General features: G+C 42.8%; 3 protein-coding genes across 6 annotated transcripts in view; 1 reads left to right on the top strand and 2 right to left on the bottom strand.

Annotated features, from left to right (window-relative positions):
• Positions 1-8,624, top strand: part of VIL1 (villin 1) — a 32,657-nt gene extending 24,033 nt beyond the window's left edge. Inside the window, exon 20 of the mRNA XM_050751262.1 lies at positions 7,539-8,624. Coding sequence (XP_050607219.1) covers positions 7,539-7,652 — 114 coding nt within the window. The 3' untranslated portion in view covers positions 7,653-8,624. The remainder of the gene's footprint in view (positions 1-7,538) is intronic.
• The window catches only part of AAMP (angio associated migratory cell protein), a 205,728-nt gene extending 196,091 nt beyond the window's left edge, over positions 1-9,637 (bottom strand). The window contains exon 1 of the mRNA XM_050751274.1: positions 9,634-9,637. The gene's annotated coding sequence lies outside the window, so the exon portion shown is untranslated. The remainder of the gene's footprint in view (positions 1-9,633) is intronic.
• USP37 (ubiquitin specific peptidase 37) overlaps positions 8,585-21,513 on the bottom strand; it is a 124,967-nt gene continuing 112,038 nt past the window's right edge. For all 4 annotated transcript variants that reach the window (XM_050751258.1, XM_050751255.1, XM_050751256.1 and 1 more), the window contains 4 exons: positions 19,162-19,277; positions 15,778-15,847; positions 14,240-14,378; positions 8,585-13,315 (listed from right to left, as the gene is read on the bottom strand). In XM_050751258.1, coding sequence (XP_050607215.1) covers positions 13,228-13,315; positions 14,240-14,378; positions 15,778-15,847; positions 19,162-19,277 — 413 coding nt within the window. In that variant the 3' untranslated portion in view covers positions 8,585-13,227. The remainder of the gene's footprint in view (positions 13,316-14,239; positions 14,379-15,777; positions 15,848-19,161; positions 19,278-21,513) is intronic.

The raw sequence follows: 21,513 nt of genomic DNA, 5'->3' as shown, positions 1-21,513 counted from the left end.
TTTAGTGGTAGCTACATCCTTTGAGGTTTAGATACATGTTCAGCGGGCAGGCAATTCAGAGGAACACCAGGGCAGAGATATGAATTTAAGACTCATCAGCACATGGTCCATGCGGTAACTGTGGTTAGCACAGCAAGAAGAGCTTGTTCAAAACACTTTTTTGTGTGCGTGTAAGGAATGGAGTTTGGGGCTGGACACTTTTTTTTAATTTGAGATAGGGTCTCACTCTGTTGCCCAGGCTGGAGTGCTGTTGCAATCATGGCTTACTGCAGCCTCAACTTTCTGGGCTCAAGTGATCCTCCCATCTCAGCCTCCCAAAGTGTTGGAATTACAGGTGTGAGCCACTGCACCCAGCCTAAGAACACATTTCTAATATTCATTCCCACTTCACGAAGATCCAAAATAGGCTGCCAATCTAGCTTAGGGGTATTGAGAGGAGAGATAATATACTCTATATAAGTCAAAAAGTAGTCTTACAAATGAATCAAGGGATCACAGAAGAGAGATACCTAGTTTCTCTCTCAGAACATCAAAGTCTGTTAAGGGTTTCGACTCAATATAAAGTGTTTTGTTCCCAGAGAATTTCAATTCTGCCTTTTACCTTAGAGAGCACATTCCTGTGTTCTCTCCTGGTTCTCTCATCTGTGAGGTTGCTGGAAGGTTAGGAGGCACATGTGTCCTCACTGTAACATTGGGATGATCCCAGTATGATGACAAGGTAAGCCCAGCCCTTGGTACATAGTACTCTACAAATGAAAGCTGTTATTATCTCCTGTTCTATACCTGAGAAAACTGAGATCCAGAGAGATGAAGTGACTTGCCTAACATTACTAGTTAGTTGCAAAGCCAGAGCAAGAACCAGGCCTTTGGAGTCCCACTGTTACCATCACGCCATGGAGCATAAAGGAGGTATTTCTTTCTTTCTTTTTTTTTTTTTTTTGAGATGGAGTCTTGCTCTGTCGCCCAGGCTGGAGTGCAGTGGCGTGATCTCAGCTAACTGCAACCTCTGTCTCCCAGGTTCAAGTGATTCTCCTGCCTCAGCCTCCAAGTAGGTAGGATTACAGCCACACACCACCACGCTTGTCTAATTTTAGTATTTTTAGTCGAGACAGGGTTTCCCCATGTTAGCCAGGCTGGTCTCAAACTCCTGACCTCAGGTGATCTGCCCGCCTTGGACTCCCAAAGTGCTATTACAAGCATGAGCCACCACGCCTGGCCAATAAAGGAGGTATTTCTAAAGGAGGGCAGCCAATGTTATTGAACCAGAGGATTGATGGAAGGCAGAAATGGATTGCTAATTTTAAATGGACAGACTCAAGACAGCCCCATCATGGTAGAAGCAAAGAAGGCTTAGATTCTTTTTTAAAAATCAGTTTTCTGTAGCTTTTTTTTTTTTTTTTTTTTTTGAGACGGAGTCTTGCTCTGTCGCCCAGGCTGGAGTGCAGTGGCCGGATCTCAGCTCACTGCAAGCTCCGCCTCCCGGGTTCACGCCATTCTCCTGCCTCAGCCTCCCAAGTAGCTGCGACTACAGGCGCCCGCCACTTCGCCCGGCTAGTGTTTTGTATTTTTTTTTTTAGTAGAGACGGGGTTTCACCAGGTTAGCCAGGATGGTCTCGATCTCCTGACCTTGCGATCCGCCCATCTCGGCCTCCCAAAGTGCTGGGATTACAGGCTTGAGCCACCGCGCCCGGCCTTTTTTTTTTTTTTTTTTTTTTTTTTTTTTGAGACAGAGTCTCTGTTGCCCAGGCTGAAGTGCAGTGGCACAAGCTTGGTTCACTGTAACCTCCACTTCCTGAGTTCAAGCAATTCTCCTGTCTCAGCCTCCTTAGTAGCTTGGGACTACAGGCGCATGCCATCACGCCTGGCTAATTTTTGTATTTTTAGTAGAGATGGGGTTTCACCATATTGGCTAGGCTGGTCTCCAACTCCTGACCTCAGGTGATCCACCTGCCTCTGCCTCCCAAAGTGCTGGGATTACAGGCATGAGATGCTACACCCGGCCTGTGGCTGATTTTTTTGTTTTGTTTTTTGAGATGGGGTTTCACTCTTGTTGCCCAGGATGGAGTGCAATGGCATGATCTCGGCTCACTGCAACCTCTGCCTCCCTGGTTCAAGCAATTCTCCTGCCTCAACTTCCCAAGTAGCTGGGATTACAGGCGTGCGCCACCATACCCGGCTAATTTGTTTTTGTATTTTTAGTTGAGACAGGGTTTCACCAGATTGGTCAGGTTGGTCTCAAACTCCTGACCTCAGGTGATCCACTCACCTCAACTTCCCAAAGTGTTGGGATTACAGGCGTGAGCCACTGCATCTGGCCTGCAGCCGACTTTTTTTTCTTTTTTTTTGAGACAGAGTCTTGCTCTGTCATCCAGGTTGGAGTGCAGTGGCGTGATCTCGGCTCATTCCAAGTTCCGCCTCCCGGGTTCACGCCATTCTCTTGCCTTAGCATCCCGAGTAGCTGGGATTATAGGCGCCTGCCACTACGCCCGGCTAATTTTTGTATTTTTAGTAGAGATGGGGTTTCGCCAGTATGGGCTCGATCTCTTGACCTTGTGATCCACCCGCCTTAGCCTCCCAAAGTGCTGGGATTAGAGGCATGAGCCACTGCGCCCGCCCGGCTTACAGCTGATTTTTTTTTTTTTTTTTTTTTTTGAGACGGAGTCTCGCTCTGTCGCCCAGGCTGGAGTTCAGTGGCGCAATCTCGGCTCACTGCAAGCTCCGCCTCCCGGGTTCACGCCATTCTCCTGCCTCAGCCTCCCGAGTAGCTGGGACTACAGGCGCCTGCCACCACGCCCGGCTAATTTTTTTGTATTTTTAGTAGAGACGGGGTTTCACTGCACTAGCCAGGATGGTCTCAATCTCCTGACCTTGTGATCCACCCGCCTTGGCCTCCCAAAGTGCTGAGATTACAGATGTGAGCCACTGCACCCGACTACAGCTGATTTTTTTAATCATGGAAGTAGTATACATTCTTGTGGGAGAGCGGAGTTCAGTGTCATGTGGGAGTGTAGGAGAGGTTTTCAGATCTGTCTGCTCCAATCTTGCAAGGTGAGCCAGTGACAACAGTGGGGTGGTGGGTCTGGCTGCAGGCAGAGCAAGACGGTAATCTAAGTATTTGTGCACTGATGAGTAAACAACAGGGAGGCGGATATGGGCATGGGTGAGGCTGGTAATCAGCTGGCAGGACTGCAGGTTCAGGAACAGGACCAACGGAAAGATACAAGTCCACTAGGATGGGTAGTCCCTGCTATCTAGCCTGAGGGGTCAGAGTCCAGCAGTCCTAACAAAACTGAAGAGCCAGGCTGGACCAGAGACAGCAAAGACCTAGGACATAGCAGCCACAGCTGTGAGGAACCTGGGGGGAGGGTGCTACACACAGATGTGGGGTATGGCAGCTCTTCCCCATCCACTGATCCCCAAATCATTTATATTTATCCTCTTTCTTCCAAAACCAAGTACTCAGCTGAGTGCAGTGGCTCATGCCTGTAATCCCAGGCACTTTGGGAGGCCAAGGCAGGCAGATTGCTTGAGCCCAGGAGTTTGAGACCAGCCTGGGCAATAAAGTGAGACACTGTCTCTACAAAAAAATACAAAAATTAGCCCGGTTGTCCCAGCTACCCAGGAGGGTGTCCCAGCTACCCAGCACCTGTTGTCCCAGCTACCCAGGAGGGTGAGCCCAGGAGATTGGCACTGCAGGTGATCTGTGATTGTCACCACACTCCAGAATGGGTGACAGAGCACGACCCTGTCTCAGCCTCCCCCCCAAAAAACAAAAAGAAGCCCCAAACCAAAACCAAATACTCCCCTACTCTGCCTCGGGGAGTGGGAAAGGCTTCCAGGAAACTTAAGGAGAGAATGCCCAGGGTGGGAGGCAAATCTGACAGGTTAGAAATCTGGAGCATCAGACCCCCCCTGAGGTTGAAATCCATCTATAGGTGTTTACTAAGAAGCTGTTTAATTCAGGGCTCTCTGTGGGAGTCAATAAAATGTTCCCTAGGGCAACTCCATCTTAGCAGAGCAGCCTAAGTATTAAAGGAAACCCACAAGTCTCGCCTCTACACTGTCTACCTCTTGGTGCTTAGAGCAGCAGAGATGAAGGCTGGGAGATGCTGTTTTATAGCAACTTTAATTTGGGACTCTTGAGTGTGCCTTGAGGGTATTTAGCTTGCCTTAAACAGTGTCATTATCATCTTAGTGCTGGGAACAAAAGTCATTTCAGTGAATTCCTTCATCTTATGGCTGAAGACACCCAAAGCTTAGAAAGGTAGTGACTCCCAGTTGTGATTTCCTAGCCAAGAGTAAAAATGTAAAATTGTGCTATCTAATCTTCTGGATCATTCACAGGATGAGAGAAGCTAGTATTACTTGTTTATCCAAATATTTTTTCAACTCAAAAAGCTAGGCAAAATTTAGTTCTGAATTTGTTCTTTGGCCTTCCTAGTGTCTTCTATTGGAATCCTTCCCCCGACCTCAGTTGTACCTTCTGCTGCTACCCTCCCACTCTCTAAGCAAAACCTCCTCCTAAAAAATAATCTGACACATTCACAGAAGAATATAAAAAACTGATGAGGATTAACAAGTTGTCTTTTCTTTTTTTTTGAGACAGAGTCTCACTGTGTTGCCCAGACTGGAGTGCAGTGGCATGATCTTGGCTCACTGCAGCCTCCGCCTCCCGGGTTCAAGCTATTCTCCTGCCTCAGCCTCCCGAGTAGCTGAGAATACAGGTTCCCACCACCATGCCTGCTAATTTTTTTGTATTTTTAGTAGAGACGCGGTTTCACCATGTTGGCCAAGCTGGTCTCGAACTTATGACCTCAGGTGATCCACCCGCCTAGGCCTCCCAAAGTGCTGGGATTATAGGCATGAGCCACTGCGCCTGGCCAACAAGTTGCCTTTTAACTGGGAACCAAACCTGTAAGCCAAGAGTGATGAAGCTATCCATAATGGTAAAATTGTGGCCAACTGCAAGTGTTAATAGCTTACCTTGCAGGTCTGGGAGTTGAAAGCTGACAAGAGGGCTTTACAGTATACCTGAAACTCAAGGAAGAAAGTCAGCATGGTGCAGTGGAACATATATTGGAATGAGGTGACCTTGACTTTTTTTTTTTTGAGACAGAGTCTTGCTCTGTTGCCCAGGCTGGAGTGCAGTGGCGCCATCTCGTTCACTGCAACCTCTGCATCCCAGGTTTAAGCAATTACCCCGCCTCAGCCTCCGGAGCAGCTGGGATTACAGGTGCCTGCCACCACGCCCAGCTAATTTTTGTATTTTTAGTAGAGACAGGGTTTCACCATGTTGGCCAGGCTTGGCTCGAACTCCTGACCTCATGATCCACTTGCCTTGGCCTCCCAAAGTGCTGGGATTACAGGTGTGAGCCAACACGCCAGCCTGACTTTCTTAAACTTTAACTGCATCACCTGAAAATGGGAATATTCAAATCTGCCTCAGTTCCTTTGTAAGTGCCACAGCAGTATATGGAAACTAGATTCCTACTTTGCTCCATCCATTAGGGCTGGAGTGGGTCCTACTTCCCTTGCAGGCAGTCTGTTAACTTGATCCAAAGCAAAGTAGGGCCCAGGAGGGAGACTTCTCCTGAGGGTGACAGTCTTTTGCTAGAAGAGTTGTATGTCCTGTGACAGCAATAAAATGTTTTTTTTTGAGACAGGGTCTTGTTCTTTCACCCAGGCTGGAGTACAATGGTACTATCTTGGCTTACTGCAACCTCTGCCACCTGGGCTCAAGAGATCCTGCCACCTCAGCCTCCTGAGTAACTGGGACTATAGATGTGCACCACCATACCTGGCGAATTTTTGAATTTTTTTGGTAGAGACAGGGTTTTACCATGTTGCCCAGGCTAGTCTTGAACTCCTGAACTCAAGCAATCTGCCTGACTTGGCCTCCCAAAGTGCTGGAATTACAGACATGAGCCACCACACCTGGCCCTAATAAAATCTCACATACCCAGACTAGAGCAGATACCCTTATAGGGCTCATCTGCTTGCTTTGTGGGCAGCTTGGATTCACTGTTTAAGTGGAGGTAAATGAGCAACATACTATGTTTTGTGTTTGTGAGATGGAAAACTATCGCCCAGGTTGGAGTGCAGTGGCACGATCTCAGCTCACTGCAACCTCTGCCTCCTGGGTTCAAGCGATTCTCCTGCCTCAGCCTCCAGAGCAGCTGGGATTACAGGTGTGTGCCACCATGCCTGCCTAATTTGTTTTCAGTACACTTTCATATGTAATATTATTTTCATTTTCATAAAAGCAAGTGAAAATTTGCCTTTAAGAAATGTTCCTGGCTGGGGTTGGTGGCTCACGCTTATAATCCCAGCACTTTGGGAGGCCAAGGCGGGTGGATGCTTGAGCTCAGGGGTTCCAGACCTGCCTGGGCAACATGGTAGTGCATGCCTGTGGTCCCAGCTACTCGGGAGGCTGAGATGGGAGGACTGCTTGAGCCCAGGAGGTTGAGGCTAGAGTGAGCTGAGATTGTGTCACTGCACTCCAGCCTGTGTGACAGAGCAAGACGCTGTTTCAAAAAACAAAACAAAAACAAAAAAAACAATGGCTAGGCATGGTGGCTCATGCCTGTAATCCCAGCACTTTGGGAGGTCAAGGTGGGTGGATCACTTGAGGCCAGGAGTTCGAGACCAGCCTGGCCAAAAGGCAAAACCTCATCTCTACTAAAAATACAAAAATTAGCCGGGCGTGGTGCCAGGTGCCTGTAGTCCTAGCTACTCAGGAGGCTGAGGCAGGAGAATTGCTTGAATCTGGGAGGTGGACGTTGCAGTGAGTCAAGATCGTGTGCCACTGCTTTCTAGCCTGGGGAACAGAGTAAGACTCTGTCTTTAAAAAAAAAAAAAAAAAAAAAAAAAAAAGAAACGTTCCCCATTTAATAGAGAGGAAAACTAAGGCTTGGAAAGAAGAGTCCTAATGCTTATTTGGGCTAATGTGAACTTGACCCTTGTAAAAAGAAGATCTCAATCTACTACACTACTATCTTTTCATTGTTAAAAATTCAGGGATCAGGCCAGGTGTGCTGGCTCACACCTGTAATCCCAGCACTTTGGGAGGCCGAGTAGGGTGGATCACTTGAGGTCAGGAGTTCGAGACCAGCTTGGCCAACATGGTAAAACCCCGTCTCTACTAAAAATACAAAGGTTAGCAGGGCATGGTGGTGCATGCCTGTAATCTCAGCTACTTGGGAGGCTGAGGCAGGAGAATCGCTTGAAATCAGGAGGTGGAGGTTGCAGGTTGCAGTGAACTGAGTTCGTGCCACTGCACTCCAGCCTGTGCAACAGAACAAGACACGGTCTGGGAAAAAAAGAAAAAAAAAAAATCCAGGGATAAACCTCTGGAATACCAAAATACCATATTCGCCTCCTCTCCATCCCTTTTCTGGCTCTCCTGACATTGCTTGTGTTTACTCTTCATTTATTTGATTATACACCACATCTATATGACTCATCTGAGCAAACGGCACCTGAGGGTAAGGGAGGAGGAAAGGATATGTGACCTTTGCCCTCTGGTCCCTCTCTTCTAGGAGCACCTGTCCATTGAAGATTTCACTCAGGCCTTTGGGATGACTCCAGCTGCCTTCTCCGCTCTGCCTCGATGGAAGCAACAAAATCTGAAGAAAGAAAAAGGACTATTTTGAGAAGAGGAGCTGTGGTTGTAAAGCAGTACCCTACCCTGATTGTGGGGTCTCATTTTCTCACTGATATTAGTCCTACACCAATTGAAGTGAAAATTTGCAGTTAAAGTTTGTGCCTATGAGCACAAACTTCTGTGGCAAATGCCACTTTTGTTTAATAATGTACCTATTCCTTCAGAAAGATGATTCCCCAAAAGGAGCCTATGGTCCTCATTTCAACTTCTAAGAAGGTCGCTAGATTGTTTCTATCCTGAGGTATTGCATCATTTTTAATACTCCTGTTCTAGAGTCTTCTCTTCTTAGAAGAGCACAAACACTCCATGGAACATTAGAGTTCTGAGGCACTACCCTACCTAGCTTGTCCTCTATCATGACTCATTTTTATCTATGGCAGGTAGGCTGAAGCATTTTGCAGGTTTACATCTTCCCCAGAGTAACAGCTTTTCCTTTTCACATTTACTTTCCTTACTGCCTTATTCAGTGGGTAAGTTAAAGGGTTGAAGGAGAGTTGAATGGTCCACAAGACTACCCTCTAGGAGGTTTCACAAATACCAAACAGTACTGTGAGAGCAGCACATCCACTGGGGCTAGGCTTGAGACCTAAAGGCAAGTAAGAAATGCATATGCTATTTCACTTCTTCTCCCAACCCTTAATAATAAGGCAAAGGAAGAGCCTAGTGAAGGCCAATGCTAGGTTTACAAACTTACCCAGAAGCCTCCGCAAAGCTTCACAGGCTCCTCAGATGAAAATAACAATAATCAATGGGGACTACGGCCAAACACTGGTTTGCCATTCTGTTCCTTTTAAGAAGTAACAACGCTGCAAGGAAGTCCATGTCAGAAAGCCAACAGAAGGTGATTTCCACAACTTTGAATAGGTTGTTATAAGTATCAGCAAGAATGTGTCCTTTTCAGAAATAACAGTCAAATCAACAGAAGGTTAATAAAGGCTTTAATTTCATACACACAAAAAAACTCTATGCATAATTTAAAAAGGAAACAAAAACAAAAACCGTAAAGGATACAGAGGAACAGTTCTGCTAAAACACAGATAAAAGTGCCGCTCCATACAAAACATAAAGAATCAGAATCAGAAGTCACTCTGAACATAAAGAAAAAAAATCATCTCACAAATAATGTGGCCACAGCTGCCAGAAAACCTGGTAGTGGCTCAATTAGGCAAAGTGTACGAATCTCATTTTTGTTTTTCTCTCCTTAAATGTAAAGAAACAACGATGACAATAGGCCAGAGAAATTAGGGAGGGAAGGATAAGCTCAAAGGGAGGGAAACCTGGGGACAGGAGGTGTGCACACCCACACGTGGTCTCACTCTTCACACAGGCCCACTATTTTTGAAGACCAGTTTCTGGTGTCTGACTGGACAAACCTGGATCCTGGTCCAGACTCTCACCCTCTCTATTCTTATGCCAATGGACATACCTATATTTTGAACTTCTATACTTTTAAGAAAAGTCCAATGTTACAAAATCAAATGCTTATATTCAGCCTGGCACACTTTTTAAATAAAAACTCCATACACCTCAGACATAGCACACATGGAGACAACTTACTATTGTGTGTAAGTATGATACAATGAATGAGACTGCCTGAAGTCTAGTAATCAAAGCATGCCATAAGGTGAATGATTGTGGTGAAACACAGCAAAATAACTGTCACAAAACTTTCAAGGCCTAACAAACTAGAATTTTCCAATAAAAAATATATATTTTTTTCAGATGTTAATAAGACATATCAGTAGAGACAAAATTAGAATTTTGAAGTAATGCAATAAAAAGAGGAGGGCAGAAGTCTATTTAGTTTTTGTATACACTTGCAAAAGTGCAATACTCAGTATAAAGCAAAATGGGGAGGAAAAAAACATTCATCCATTTTATTGGAACAGTTCTATGTGACTTGCATCTGGTGTTGGGTTGTTGATTTTTCTAAAAATCCACATGTACTTGGAGATCCAGCTCTGTTTCCTCCCCCACTGCCCGTTTAAAACAAAAGACCACCTTGGGGGGTCAATTAAATTAAAAAGGCCCTCCACCCCCACAAAATGGGATAACTAAGAGTATCCACTGCAATCATTTCAGAGGACAGAGAAGGAAAATATTTTTATTTGCTTTAATATAACCTCTTTTCAGTAGACCACAAATGAGTTTCCAAACTACTTTTTTTCTCTCTTTAATTTAGGTGTTTGCAGATAATTTTCATTATACAACTATATCTGTAGCTGTACATGTGTATAGTTACATAATGGTAACTATACACGATATAGAAGAATCAGTAAATTCATGGATTATTTTACTGAGGTTTTATATTTTAAAGCCTGTTTCAGAATTTTACACTTGATCAAGGAGAAAAATAAATGTGTAGTCTAACATTTGCTTTCTGGAGTTAATTAACTGATCTGTAAGTACCACTGCATATGTCTTAAAATGTAAACATATTTACATTTGTTGTATTTGTTATTGAGCCTTTAAAGTTAGGCCCAGAATGAACAGACCATAGCAAGTAAACAAATAATTTTTAGAATCAAAGTATTAACAAAAGACCAATTCATGGATTTGCTTATTCTATCCTGCTGAGACAAAACTCCTGAGTGTGCACACACATGTGAATATATCCCTATGAAACAGTCTATCTTCTCATAGGCTTAAATTGTAGTCATGGCTATTAAAGAAATTAACAGCATCCAGCCACATGCAACTTTCCAACCTTCAGTAATATTAGGGGATTAAAATAAACAAATATGAAGTTTAGTTTATTTTTCCCTTAAAATTCCAACAAAGATCAAAATGCTGTATCTAGAACTAATTGCCATCAAGTTCCAATTCAATGTCATTTAAAGTAATGTAACCACACATTTGGTATTTTCAATAGGAAGGTTAATTAGGTATTGTGCAAACTGCCTGCAACGGAAGCACTCAGTCCTTATCTAACTTGTCCCTTCCTGGCCCCAACATGCTAACTGCCCTATCCCCAATTCTGGGCAAACTGATAACAATGTGCAAAAAATAATATATTATCTATTTATAATTTTAAAATATATACAGCCAGCTCAAAAAAAACAACAAGCCCCATCAACATAGTCCAGCTGAAATCTCCATTGGTAGTCAAAGAAATAGATTAAAGGAGTAAAGGAAGGAGAAGGCTGACAGGGCCACAAGAATGGACAGACATCAAGTAAAATTTGAGTCCCAAACATGCAAGTACATGAGCAGTGAGATAACTTATATATTCCCATAACCTATTTCAACAACTCCTGCCCAAGACATGAGATCAAATCAGGTTTCTGAGGTAAGTGTACTTCTAAACCATACACATATGAAAGCTATGAAAGCAATTCAAATGAGGCTGCTTCATGAGGCAATCTAGACTTATGGCATTATTTCTATTTTTCTCCATGTTTTAACGCAGCCTGCACTTTAAATCTTTCCCAATAATTTTTAACAGTGCCTCTCAAATGCAAAGACAGATAAAATAATTAATAACTAGCCAAAGAATTTTATCACCACTTCACTCATTTATAAGAAAACCAATTATTTCCAAGCAAAATCAAACCAAACTAAAGAGTCTCCTGGTAGAAATGAAACAAAATTTTAAAGCTAGTTTTAAAACAAATATTTTCCTCTGCTCTAAACTACTCTGGCATTTTCTACCACTCTACCATTTTGGAACATTCATTACAATAATGTATATAGGTAGATGGTAGGAGGCAAAGCATTTATCAGTAGTTAAGCAAAACTGGTGAGGCCATTTATAATTCAAAGAATCAAAACTTAGAATAGGTTACTATATTAGAATACATCCAAGTTCCAAGAGTAGGGCTGGAGCTCTCTTAAGGCAATCTTTCAGAAAATATGTTGCATCTTCTGTGATGATGATTTGTGTGTTTTTTTTTCTTTTCTTTTCTTTTTTTTAATGAGATGGAGTCTCACTGTCACGCAGGCTGCAGTGCAATGATGTGATCTCGGCTCACTGCAACCTCTGCCTCCTGGGTTCAAGCGATTCTCTCAAGTGATGGTGGGTTTTTAAATGTTTTTTCCTTCTGAAAACCTGATATGGTTTGTCCCTACCTCTGAGAACTAAAGAATAATCCCTTGTTTATAATAAAAGAAAAATCATGAAAGAATACAACGATGGTTTCCTTTTGCTACACTTAACTCTGTGTGATCCTAATGACATCTGGGCTCACAAAATTATTTTGTGGACAGAATTCCATCCTCAAAAGAATTCTTTATATGATTTCATAAGCTGCTTAACCAAGCTGATTATGTCAGCTAAGTGACTAGCATAGCACTTAATGTTGCCGCTCTACTTTGCCTCAACTCAGAGCACCTAAAAAGTAGATAAATATATTACGCACCTTTGTTATTTTTTAGTTCTTGGGATTACCTAAGCCAATCACATTTTAATTGCAATCCTATTTTAAAGGCAAAGCCAGACAGTAAATGGTTAAATGCCCAAGGTTTGTCCTATAGCTCAAGTACTTAATTTCATACTTGCAATAGGGCTTTTAGCTTTAGTGGTCCAGAATTTTAGCTTTATCAGAAGAACACTCTTCTAATCCTCCCTATATTTGAGAGACAGAGATGCTAGCATTCTTCCTTATCCCTAAGTATTCCTGCTGGGGAGTCCCAATTGGAGAAATATCTTTCTACCTGTTTGAAGTTTTGGTTGCAATCCATTAGGGTAATGCTGCTCCATGGCAGAATGACAAAAAAAGAAAAAAGATTCTATCTTTACCACCAAAATAATGATGATGATATATGATGAACATACTGTGTGAAGAAATCTCCTTAGAGAGAGCAAAGTATATGAGGAATATCAAATGTGGGACTGTAACATATTCCAAAGCACCAACAATCCATTTCTTGGGACTGCATGTAAACAGCAAAGACATCACAAATTCATGAAATTTGCATACAACAACAACAAAAAAAACAGCTCCTCAAGTCAGGTGACAGCAATGCCCCTCTCTTGCAAAGAGAACAAACTGTCATTAGTGTAACATGAAGAGCTGGCTTTCCAGTGAACTTTACTAATAAGGAAACACACAAAAGGTTACAGACTTGAGTGAAACTACTCAAGGAACATAAAAGTTAAAAGCCAACTGATAAGTACATCTTCACACATTTCTCAGGTGAACGGACTCTTTTGACACCTTCATTTCTTCTCCAAACTGCTGTGCTATTAATTTTGAGCAGGCATATTCTGGGGGCTCATCCTAACTCTTTAAGGCTCCATTCATCCTGTGTGTGTGTGTGTGTGTGTGTGTGTGTGTATACACACACACACACAGATATATATTTACAACATGTATTCCTAAGACAAAAGGAAGTGCCACTCTTATAGGAGAAAAAGAGGATAATCAGCTACAGATGTGAGACCAGTTTCCATAAAATAGCATGGAGCATTCTATGTAACTCCCATTTTTGTCTTTTGGTTTGGCCCTGAGCTGTTTGTTGCTCCCGCATCAAGCAGAATTCCAAATTCTCCTTCAGCAGAGGAAAGGTGAGGTGGGCAGCAGTAAGAATATGCAGCGCACACTGCCAACCCAGGAGTTTGTTCCTCATGAGGCTTGACGGGTAGTCTTCCCCACTTCCATGCTAAGTGACTGAGAGTTCTTTTCTGTTTCCAGCAGCTCATCAAAGATCTCCCTTATGATAAAACAAGCAAAAAATAAAACAGGAAATTTAGTAAGTAGAAACAAAGAACAGGCAGGAGAAAAAGTAAAATAAAATTGATACAGATAAGACCTTTACAGGCCGGGCGCGGTGGCTCAAGCCTGTAATCCCAGCACTTTGGGAGGCCGAGACGGGTGGATCACAAGGTCAGGAGATCAAGACCAGCCTGGCTAAATACGGTGAAACCCCGTCTCTACTAAAAAATACAAAAAAAACTAGCCGGGTGAGGTGGCGGGCGCCTGTAGTCCCAGCTACTCGGGAGGCTGAGGCAGGAGAATGGCATAGACCCGGGAGGCGGAGCTTGCAGTGAGCTGAGATGCGGCCACTGCACTCCAGCCTGGGCGACAGAGCGAGACTCCGTCTCAAAAAAAAAAAAAAAAAAAAAAAAAAAAAAAAAAAAAAAAAACCTTTACAATTCCATTTCATGCCTGTATTTTATTAAAAAAGCAGTTCACTCATTTGATCTTAACCCTTTGAATGCTGATTTTTAAGAATAGAGGGGAACTGACAATAGTTAGCTTTAATGAACATGCTAGGTAATTCCCATCCATATAAATCAGATCTTCTAGCTGATAAAACTGGATGACCAAAAAGATTTATGACAGGACATCTTCTATCATAAAACAAATTATCCAAACTTCCATACCTAGATACTACTGTGTAATAAGCAATTAATGCTGAGTTATGAGAGAAAATATTCTGGACTTACAGGGAAATATCAAGAGACAGACCCTAACCAAAGATAACAAAAACCAAAAATTTTCAACCAATCAACTGATGGGAACATTTTATCCTCAAAGGAAAAAAAACAAAAAACAAAACAAACAAACAAACAAAAAAACAACAAAGAAAAGAGTTCAGGTGATTTTTAACTCATTATTTGGCAAAGTTTCTTACTTGTGCATATAAAAGAAGATGTAGCCACTCCGATCTCGATCACTCTGCACAGCAGCCTCTTGGATTTTTGATACCTCCAGGTCATTGTAAGTAAACCACGCTTGCTTTTTAATGTCATACACATCACTAATGTAATGACCTGAAACAAATAACATCTTAAAATCAAGGTTTTTAAAAACACACCGAAGCCGGGTGTCATGGCTCCCGCCTGTAATCCCAGCACTTTGGGAGGTTGAGGCAGGCGATCACAAGATCAGGAGTTCGAGACCAGCCTGACCAACATGGTGAAGCCCCATCTCTATTAAAAATACAAAAATTAGCCGGGCATGCTGGCATGCGCCTGTAGTCCCAGCTACTCAGGAGGCTGAGGCAGGAGAACTGTTTGAACCCAGGAGGTGGAGGTTGCAGTGAGCCGAGATAGCACCACTGCACTCCAGCCTGGGAGACAGGGCGAGACGCTGTCTCAAAAAATAAACAAATAAAAAATAAAAACACACTGAATTTATCTCAGGTGCAGGAAGTTTGAGAAAGAGAAAAAAAACTACCACATTCAACTTATCCTCAACACTGTGTCTAAAACCTATTGAAAAAATATACAGGCCAGGCATAGTGGCTCACTCCTGTAATCCCAGCACTTTGGGAGGCCAAGGCAGGAGGACTGCTTGAGGCCAGGAGTTTGAAACCAGCTTAGGCAACAAAGCAAGAACCTGTCCATCCAAAAAATTAAAAAAAATTGGTCAGGTGTGGTGGCATGCACGTGTAGTCTCAGCTACTCAGCAGGCTGAGGCAGGAGGATCTCTTGAGCTCCTGAGCCCAGGAATTCAATGCTGCAATGAGCTAATGATGGTGCCACTGCACTCCAGCTTGGTGACAGAGTGAGACCCTGTCTCTTGGAAAAAAAAAAAAGAAAAGAAAAGAAAATAAGAAAAAAATATTTTTATATACACAGAGAATTAAGGAGGCATATGCTACACTGGGACACCATTTTTGATTAATGTATTTTGTTCAGGGGAATTTAGGTCACTTATGAATAGAGAAATCAAAACAGTTACACCTATTAACACAATTCACACTGAGTGTGATTAAAGTAGATTTCAAAGATTTTCTTGAAAAACTTACACTTCATGGGCTGGGCATGGTGGCTCATGTCCGTAATCCCAGCACTTTGGGAGGCCAAGGTGGGTGGATCTCTTGATCCCAGGAGTTCAAGACCAGCCTGGCCAACATGGTGAAACCCCATCTCTACTAAAAATGCAAAAATTAGCTGGGCCTGGTGGTGCATGCCTGTAATGCCAGCTACTTGGGAAGCTGAGACAGCAGAATCACTTGGACCCAGGAGGTGGAGGCTGCAGTGAGCTGAGATTGTGCCACTGCACTCCATCCTGGGTGACAGAGTGAGACTGGATCTCAAAAAAAAAAAAAAAAAAGAAAAGAAAAAAGAAAAACATACCTCACAAAGCTAGGCAAAGAGCAATGTAATAAGGAGCAAATGCTGACTAGTTCATTGATAAAATGCTGAAATCATGATGGCTATTCACCTGAAGAAGAAGTGCTACCAATGTGACTGACAACACTGATGAGCCGGTAGGAATGAGGCAGACTTCCTGTCTGGAAAACAGAAGTGGGTATAACTTTTAAGTCTTCATTTGAATAAAAGCAAAACACTGAATATAAATTTATTATTAAAGCTGACATGGCTAAGCTTCGGTGTGTGGCATAGTAAGAATCAATTAAAAAATCTGTTCATACCCTTTGACCCAAGAATTCCACCCCCAACTAAGAATTTATTCTAAGGAAGTAAGTCAAAAGAAAGAGTATATGTATCGAATTATTTACTGTGGCATTATCTAGTGAAAAGTTGGAACTAACAATATACCCAATAATAGCTGACTGGTTAGTATCTCAATTCAATATAATACTATTCAGTGAAAGGCCGGGCGTGGTGGCTCAAGCCTGTAATCCTAGCACTTTGGGAGGCCGAGATGGGCAGATCACGAAGTCAGGAGATCGAGACCATCCTGGCTAACACGGTGAAACCCCGTCTCTACTAAAAAATACAAAAAACTAGCCGGGCGAGGTGGCGGGCGCCTGTAGTCCCAGCTACTCGGGAGGCTGAGGCAGGAGAATGGCGTAAACCCAGGAGGCGGAGCTTGCAGTGAGCTGAGATCCGGCCACTGTACTCCGGCCTGGGCGACAGAGCAAGACACCGTCTCAAAAAAAAAAAAAAAAAAAATTAATATTCAGTGATATAAAAAAACTACATGGATCAGGAATATGTTAACCTTTTTTCCAAACCCATATGAATGCACACAGTAACTATAGCTCTATTAAAAACAGTTACGTTAAGAGTTAGGCATTGGACAAGAGAACGAAAATATTAAAAAGAGTTGCTATGTTGCTGTAGGGATCAGAGTGAACTTTTGTATTTTAAAAAATACGATTAAAATATTTTTGGTAAAATAAAGCAAAACTGAAAAGTGATATTCATGTACTACAGACAGCACTATAAGGTAAAATTTGGGGAAGGAAGGCCGAGCATGGTAGCTCACGCCTGTAATCCCAGCACTTTGGGAGGCTGAGGCGGGTGGATCATGAGGTCAGGAGATCAAGACCATTCTGGCCACCATGATGAAACCCTGTCTCTACTAAAAAAACACAAAAAATTAGCTGGGTGTGGTGGCGGGTGCCTGTAGTCCCAGCTACCCAGGAGGCTGAGGCAGGAGAATGGCGTGAACCCGGGCGGTGGAGCTTGCAGTGAGCCAAGATTGGGCCACTGCACTCCAGACTGGGTGACAGAGCAAGACTCCGTCTCAAAAAAAAAAAAAAAAAAAAAAAAAAAAAAAAAAAAAAATCGGGGAAGGAATATGGCTATATGTAAACCAGAAATTTAAAATGTTCATAAACTTTAATTTAGTAATTTACTTCTGGAGAATACAAAAGAAGAAATTCTAAAATATAGAAAACGAACGCGTGAGCCAAGAGCACATGCCACTGCACTCCAGCCTGGGTGACAGACAGACCTTGCCTTAAAAAAAAAAAAAAAAAACAAAAAAAAACAAAACTGTGTTTGGCTAGGTACAGTGGCTCAGACCTGTAATCCCAATACTTTGGGAGGCAGAGATGGGTGGATCCCTTAAGGCCAAGAATTCCAGACTGGCCTAGCCAACATGGTGAAACCGCATCTCTACTGAAAATACAAAAATTAGCCAGGCATAGTGGCTCATGCCTGCAATCCCAGCTACTCAGGTGGCTGAGGCACGAGAATCGCTTTAGCCCAGGAGGTGGAGGAAGTTGCAGTGAGCTGAGATTGTGTCACTGCACTCCAGTCTGGGTGACAGAGCGAGACTGTCTCAAAAAAATTAAAAAATAAAATAAAATAAGGAAAATGCTATAAGCATACAGTTTCCCAACTTATTATCATAGTGAAAAATTACAAATAACTTAGACAAATACTCAATGTTAGCTAAAAATTAAATAGGATATTCATTTGAGTACAGGCATTAAAAAAAATAAATAAACCCTTATGGCCGGGCGCGGTGGCTCAATAATCATTTGAGGTCAATACGAGGTCAGGAGATCGAGGCCATCCTGGCTACACGGGCATCTAAAAATAAGCTTATAAATAACTACCCTTCCCAGCTACGGGAAGGCAGGAATGGCGGGAACCCGGGGTGCGGCAGTGAGCTGAGTCCGGCCACCGCACTGCCTGGGCGACAGAGCCAGACTCCGTCTTAGGCCGGGCGCGGTGGCTCCAGTAATCACTTTTGGAAGACCACTGAGTCTCTACTAAAAATACAAAAAATCCCTTGAGTCCCAGCCCAGGAGCTTTGAAGAACCCGGGAGGCAGCTTGCTGAGCCGAGATCGGGCACTCCAGCCTGGGCAACAGCCTGAGACTCTGTCTCTAAAAAAAAAAAAAAAAAAAAAAAAAAAAAACAAACAGGATAAAATCTAGTCCCAGTCAAAAGCCTGAGACAGGAAAATCCCTTGAGCCCAGGAGTTTGAAGCCAGCCTGGGCTACACAGTGTGACTCTGTCTCTAGAACAAAAAAAAAACCAAATGAAATAAAAACTATACTTATGACTTTTAAAAAAGCATACATGGAGGTGAGAATAACAAAGAAATATGTCAAAGTGTTGATAGTAATTGTGTTAGGATGGTAGGATCCTGGATAATCAAAATTTGAGGGGAAAAAGCAATTATTTAAGGGAGAAAAAAGGGTTAAAAAAAAAAAAAGGGTTCAATGTGCCCTAATTAACATCACCAATTCAACAGTTTTCAGTGAGCAACAACCGTTTTTGGTATTTAACTATAAAGATGATAGTTATTCAGTGTAACTAAAGGTAATTTTTTTTTTCCCCCCGAGATGGAGTTTTGCTCTTGTTGCCCAGGCTGAAGTACAATGGCACAATCTTGGTTCACTGCAACCTCTGCCTCCCAGGTTCAGGCGATACTCCTGCCTCAGCCTCCCAAGTAGCTGGGATTACAGGCATGTGTCACCACACCTGGCAAAATTTTTGCATTTTTAGTAGAGACGGGGTTTCACCATGTTGGTAAGGCTGGTCTCGAACTCCTGACCTCAGGTGATCCACCTGCCCCAGCTTCCCAAAGTGCTGGGATTACAGGCATGAGTCACCACGCCTGGCCAACTAAAGGTAATTTAATACACACATGCCTTTACTGAGTTCTTACCTAACATGCATACAAAGTGGTCAGGATGTATTCCTGTTTTTTTCTGTTGTTGTTTTGAATCTTGCATGTGAAAAATGAACAGCAAATGACAAGAGAAAATGAGACCATGTAATGGCTACTGCAAGGGCCAAAATGAACCTGCAATGGACACTGAAAGTGGGGCCTTTGAAGTAAAGAGCAGGAGGAGTGACACTGAATCTGACCAACTGTCCTCAGGGATGAAAACAATTACCTCAGCATTTCTTTTCAGTTCCTCAGCTTCAGCTTCTGTGTACTCCATATCAAAAACATCCTCATTTCCAGAGTCCTCGTCAGAACCCAATGCATCCACAAAGGAGTTGTTAAACTCTGAAGAATACAAAGACAAAATCTTATAAAAGTTCTTGGAATAGACTGGACACGGTGGCTCAGGCCTGTAATCCCAGCACTTTGGGAGGCCGAGACAGGTGGATCACCTGAGGTCAGGAGTTCGAGACCAGCCTGACCAACATGGTGAAACCCCGTCTCTACTAAAAATACAAAAAAAAAAAAAAAAAAAAAAAATTAGCTGGGAGCGGTGGCTAATGCCTGTAATCCCAGCTACTTGGGAGGCTGAGGCAGGAGAGTCTCTTGAACCCGGGAGGCAGAGGTTGCAGTGACCTGAGATTGCGCCATTGCACTCCAGCCTGAGCAACAAGAGCAAAACTCTGTCTCAAAAAAAAAAAAATTCTTGGAATAGACATAAGAGATATAATTAGAAAGATAAAACAGCTTGAGGTACACATTTTATCATTCTAAGAAAACATAAAACATAAGAGGGTCCAACGCGCTCAGCCCACCGTGGGGAACACAGGAGACATGTGTATCTGTAAAAGAAACGCTCTTTTTCTTTTAAATATATTTATATGATAAAGGGATCTAAGCCTCATAAGAAAGGCATAAAATTAGAAAAGAATATAATTTTACATATAATCCAATTTCACTAAATTCTATATAAGCTATATATGTTAGATTTCAAGTACTTGGTGTCATTAGCAAACATAAATTATCCTCACAGAAAAAGGATTATAAAAAGGTCAATGTTCTTTTTTTCTTTGTATTAAATCATCTCTTGGCCGGGTGTGGTGGCTTATGCCTGTAATCTCAGCACTTTGGGGGGCCGAGGTAGGTGGATCAAGAGGTCAAGAGATCAAGACCATCCTGGCCAACATGGTAAAACTCCTTCTTTACTAAAAATACAACAATCAGTCGGGTGTGGTGGCGCATGCCAGTAGTCCCAGCTATTCAGGAAGCTGAGGCAGGAGAATCACTTGAACCTGGGAGGTGGAGGTTGCAGTGAGCCGAGATTGTGCCACTGCACTCCAGCCTGGCAACAGAGCGAGACTGTTTCAAAAAAAAAAAAAAAAAAAAAAAAAAAAAAAAAGTTCATTTCTCGAAATGTACCAAAAAAGCTAAAGAAAATTCAACCTTTAACTCTTAAATTTCACCTAAGATATACTAAACAAATATAAGATCTATATATTTTTTAACAATATGTGTCCATTGGAAGCATAAGGGTGTTAAATAAAGAATCCCAGGAGTATTTGTACATAAATGGTTATTTGCTTTAATATATAATTAGCTCCACTGAAATCACAGTATAGTGTGACTTACAATCACATGAATATCTAAGAATGAGGCTGGGCATGGTGGCTCACACCTGTAATCCCAGCAATTTGGGAGGCCGAGGCGGGTGGATCACCTGAGGTCAGGAGTTGGAGACCAGCCTGACCAAAATGGTAAATTCCACCTCTACTAAAAATACAAAATTAGCTGGGCATGGTGGCTCATGCCTGTAATCCCAGCTACTTGGGAGGCTGAGGCAGGAGAATCACTTGAACTTGGGAGGCAGAGGTTGCAGTGAGCCGAGATCACGCTACTGCACTCCAGCCTGGGCAACAAGAGAGAAACTCCGTCTCAAAAGAAAGAAAAAGAAAAAAGAAAATCTAAGAATGCAAAGAATAGGAAAAGAGAATATAACATCAAAATTCTAAGTTGGAAATACATGTGTGACTGACTCAGCAGACCTAAGAAAGCCAAAGCCATACCCCAAGCCCGCAATGGAAAAGTTGAAAACTAATCTAATTTACATCACTGAATGTTCAAAAACACAAGAAGACATGGAAGAACCAGGCCAGGCATGGTGGCTCACACCTCTAATCCTAGGACTTTGGGAGGCTGAGGCTGGTGGGTGAACTGCCTGAGATCAGGAGTTCGAGACCAGCCTGGGCAACACGCCAAAACTCCATCTCTGCTAAAATCAAACACAAAAAATTAGCTGGAACCCGGGCACGGTGGCTCACGCCTGCAATCCCAGCACTTTGGGAGGCCAACGCAGGTGGATCACCTAAGGTCAAGAGTTCGACACTTGCCTGGCCAACATGGTGAAACCCCATCTCTACTAAAAATACAAAATTTAGCTGGATGTGCTGGTGGGTGCCTGTAATCCCAGCTACTCGGGAAGCTGAGGCAGCAGAACTGCTTGAACCTGGGATGTGGAGGTTGCAGTGAGCCAAGATCATGCCATTGCACTCCAGCCTGGGCAACAGGAATGAAACTTTGTCTC

Source organism: Macaca thibetana, chromosome 12 (genome assembly GCF_024542745.1).
Source record: "Macaca thibetana thibetana isolate TM-01 chromosome 12, ASM2454274v1, whole genome shotgun sequence".
Taxonomy (NCBI): Eukaryota; Metazoa; Chordata; class Mammalia; order Primates; family Cercopithecidae; genus Macaca; species Macaca thibetana.
Note: the sequence above shows the minus strand (reverse complement) of the source record. Positions and strands in the feature narration are given on the sequence as shown.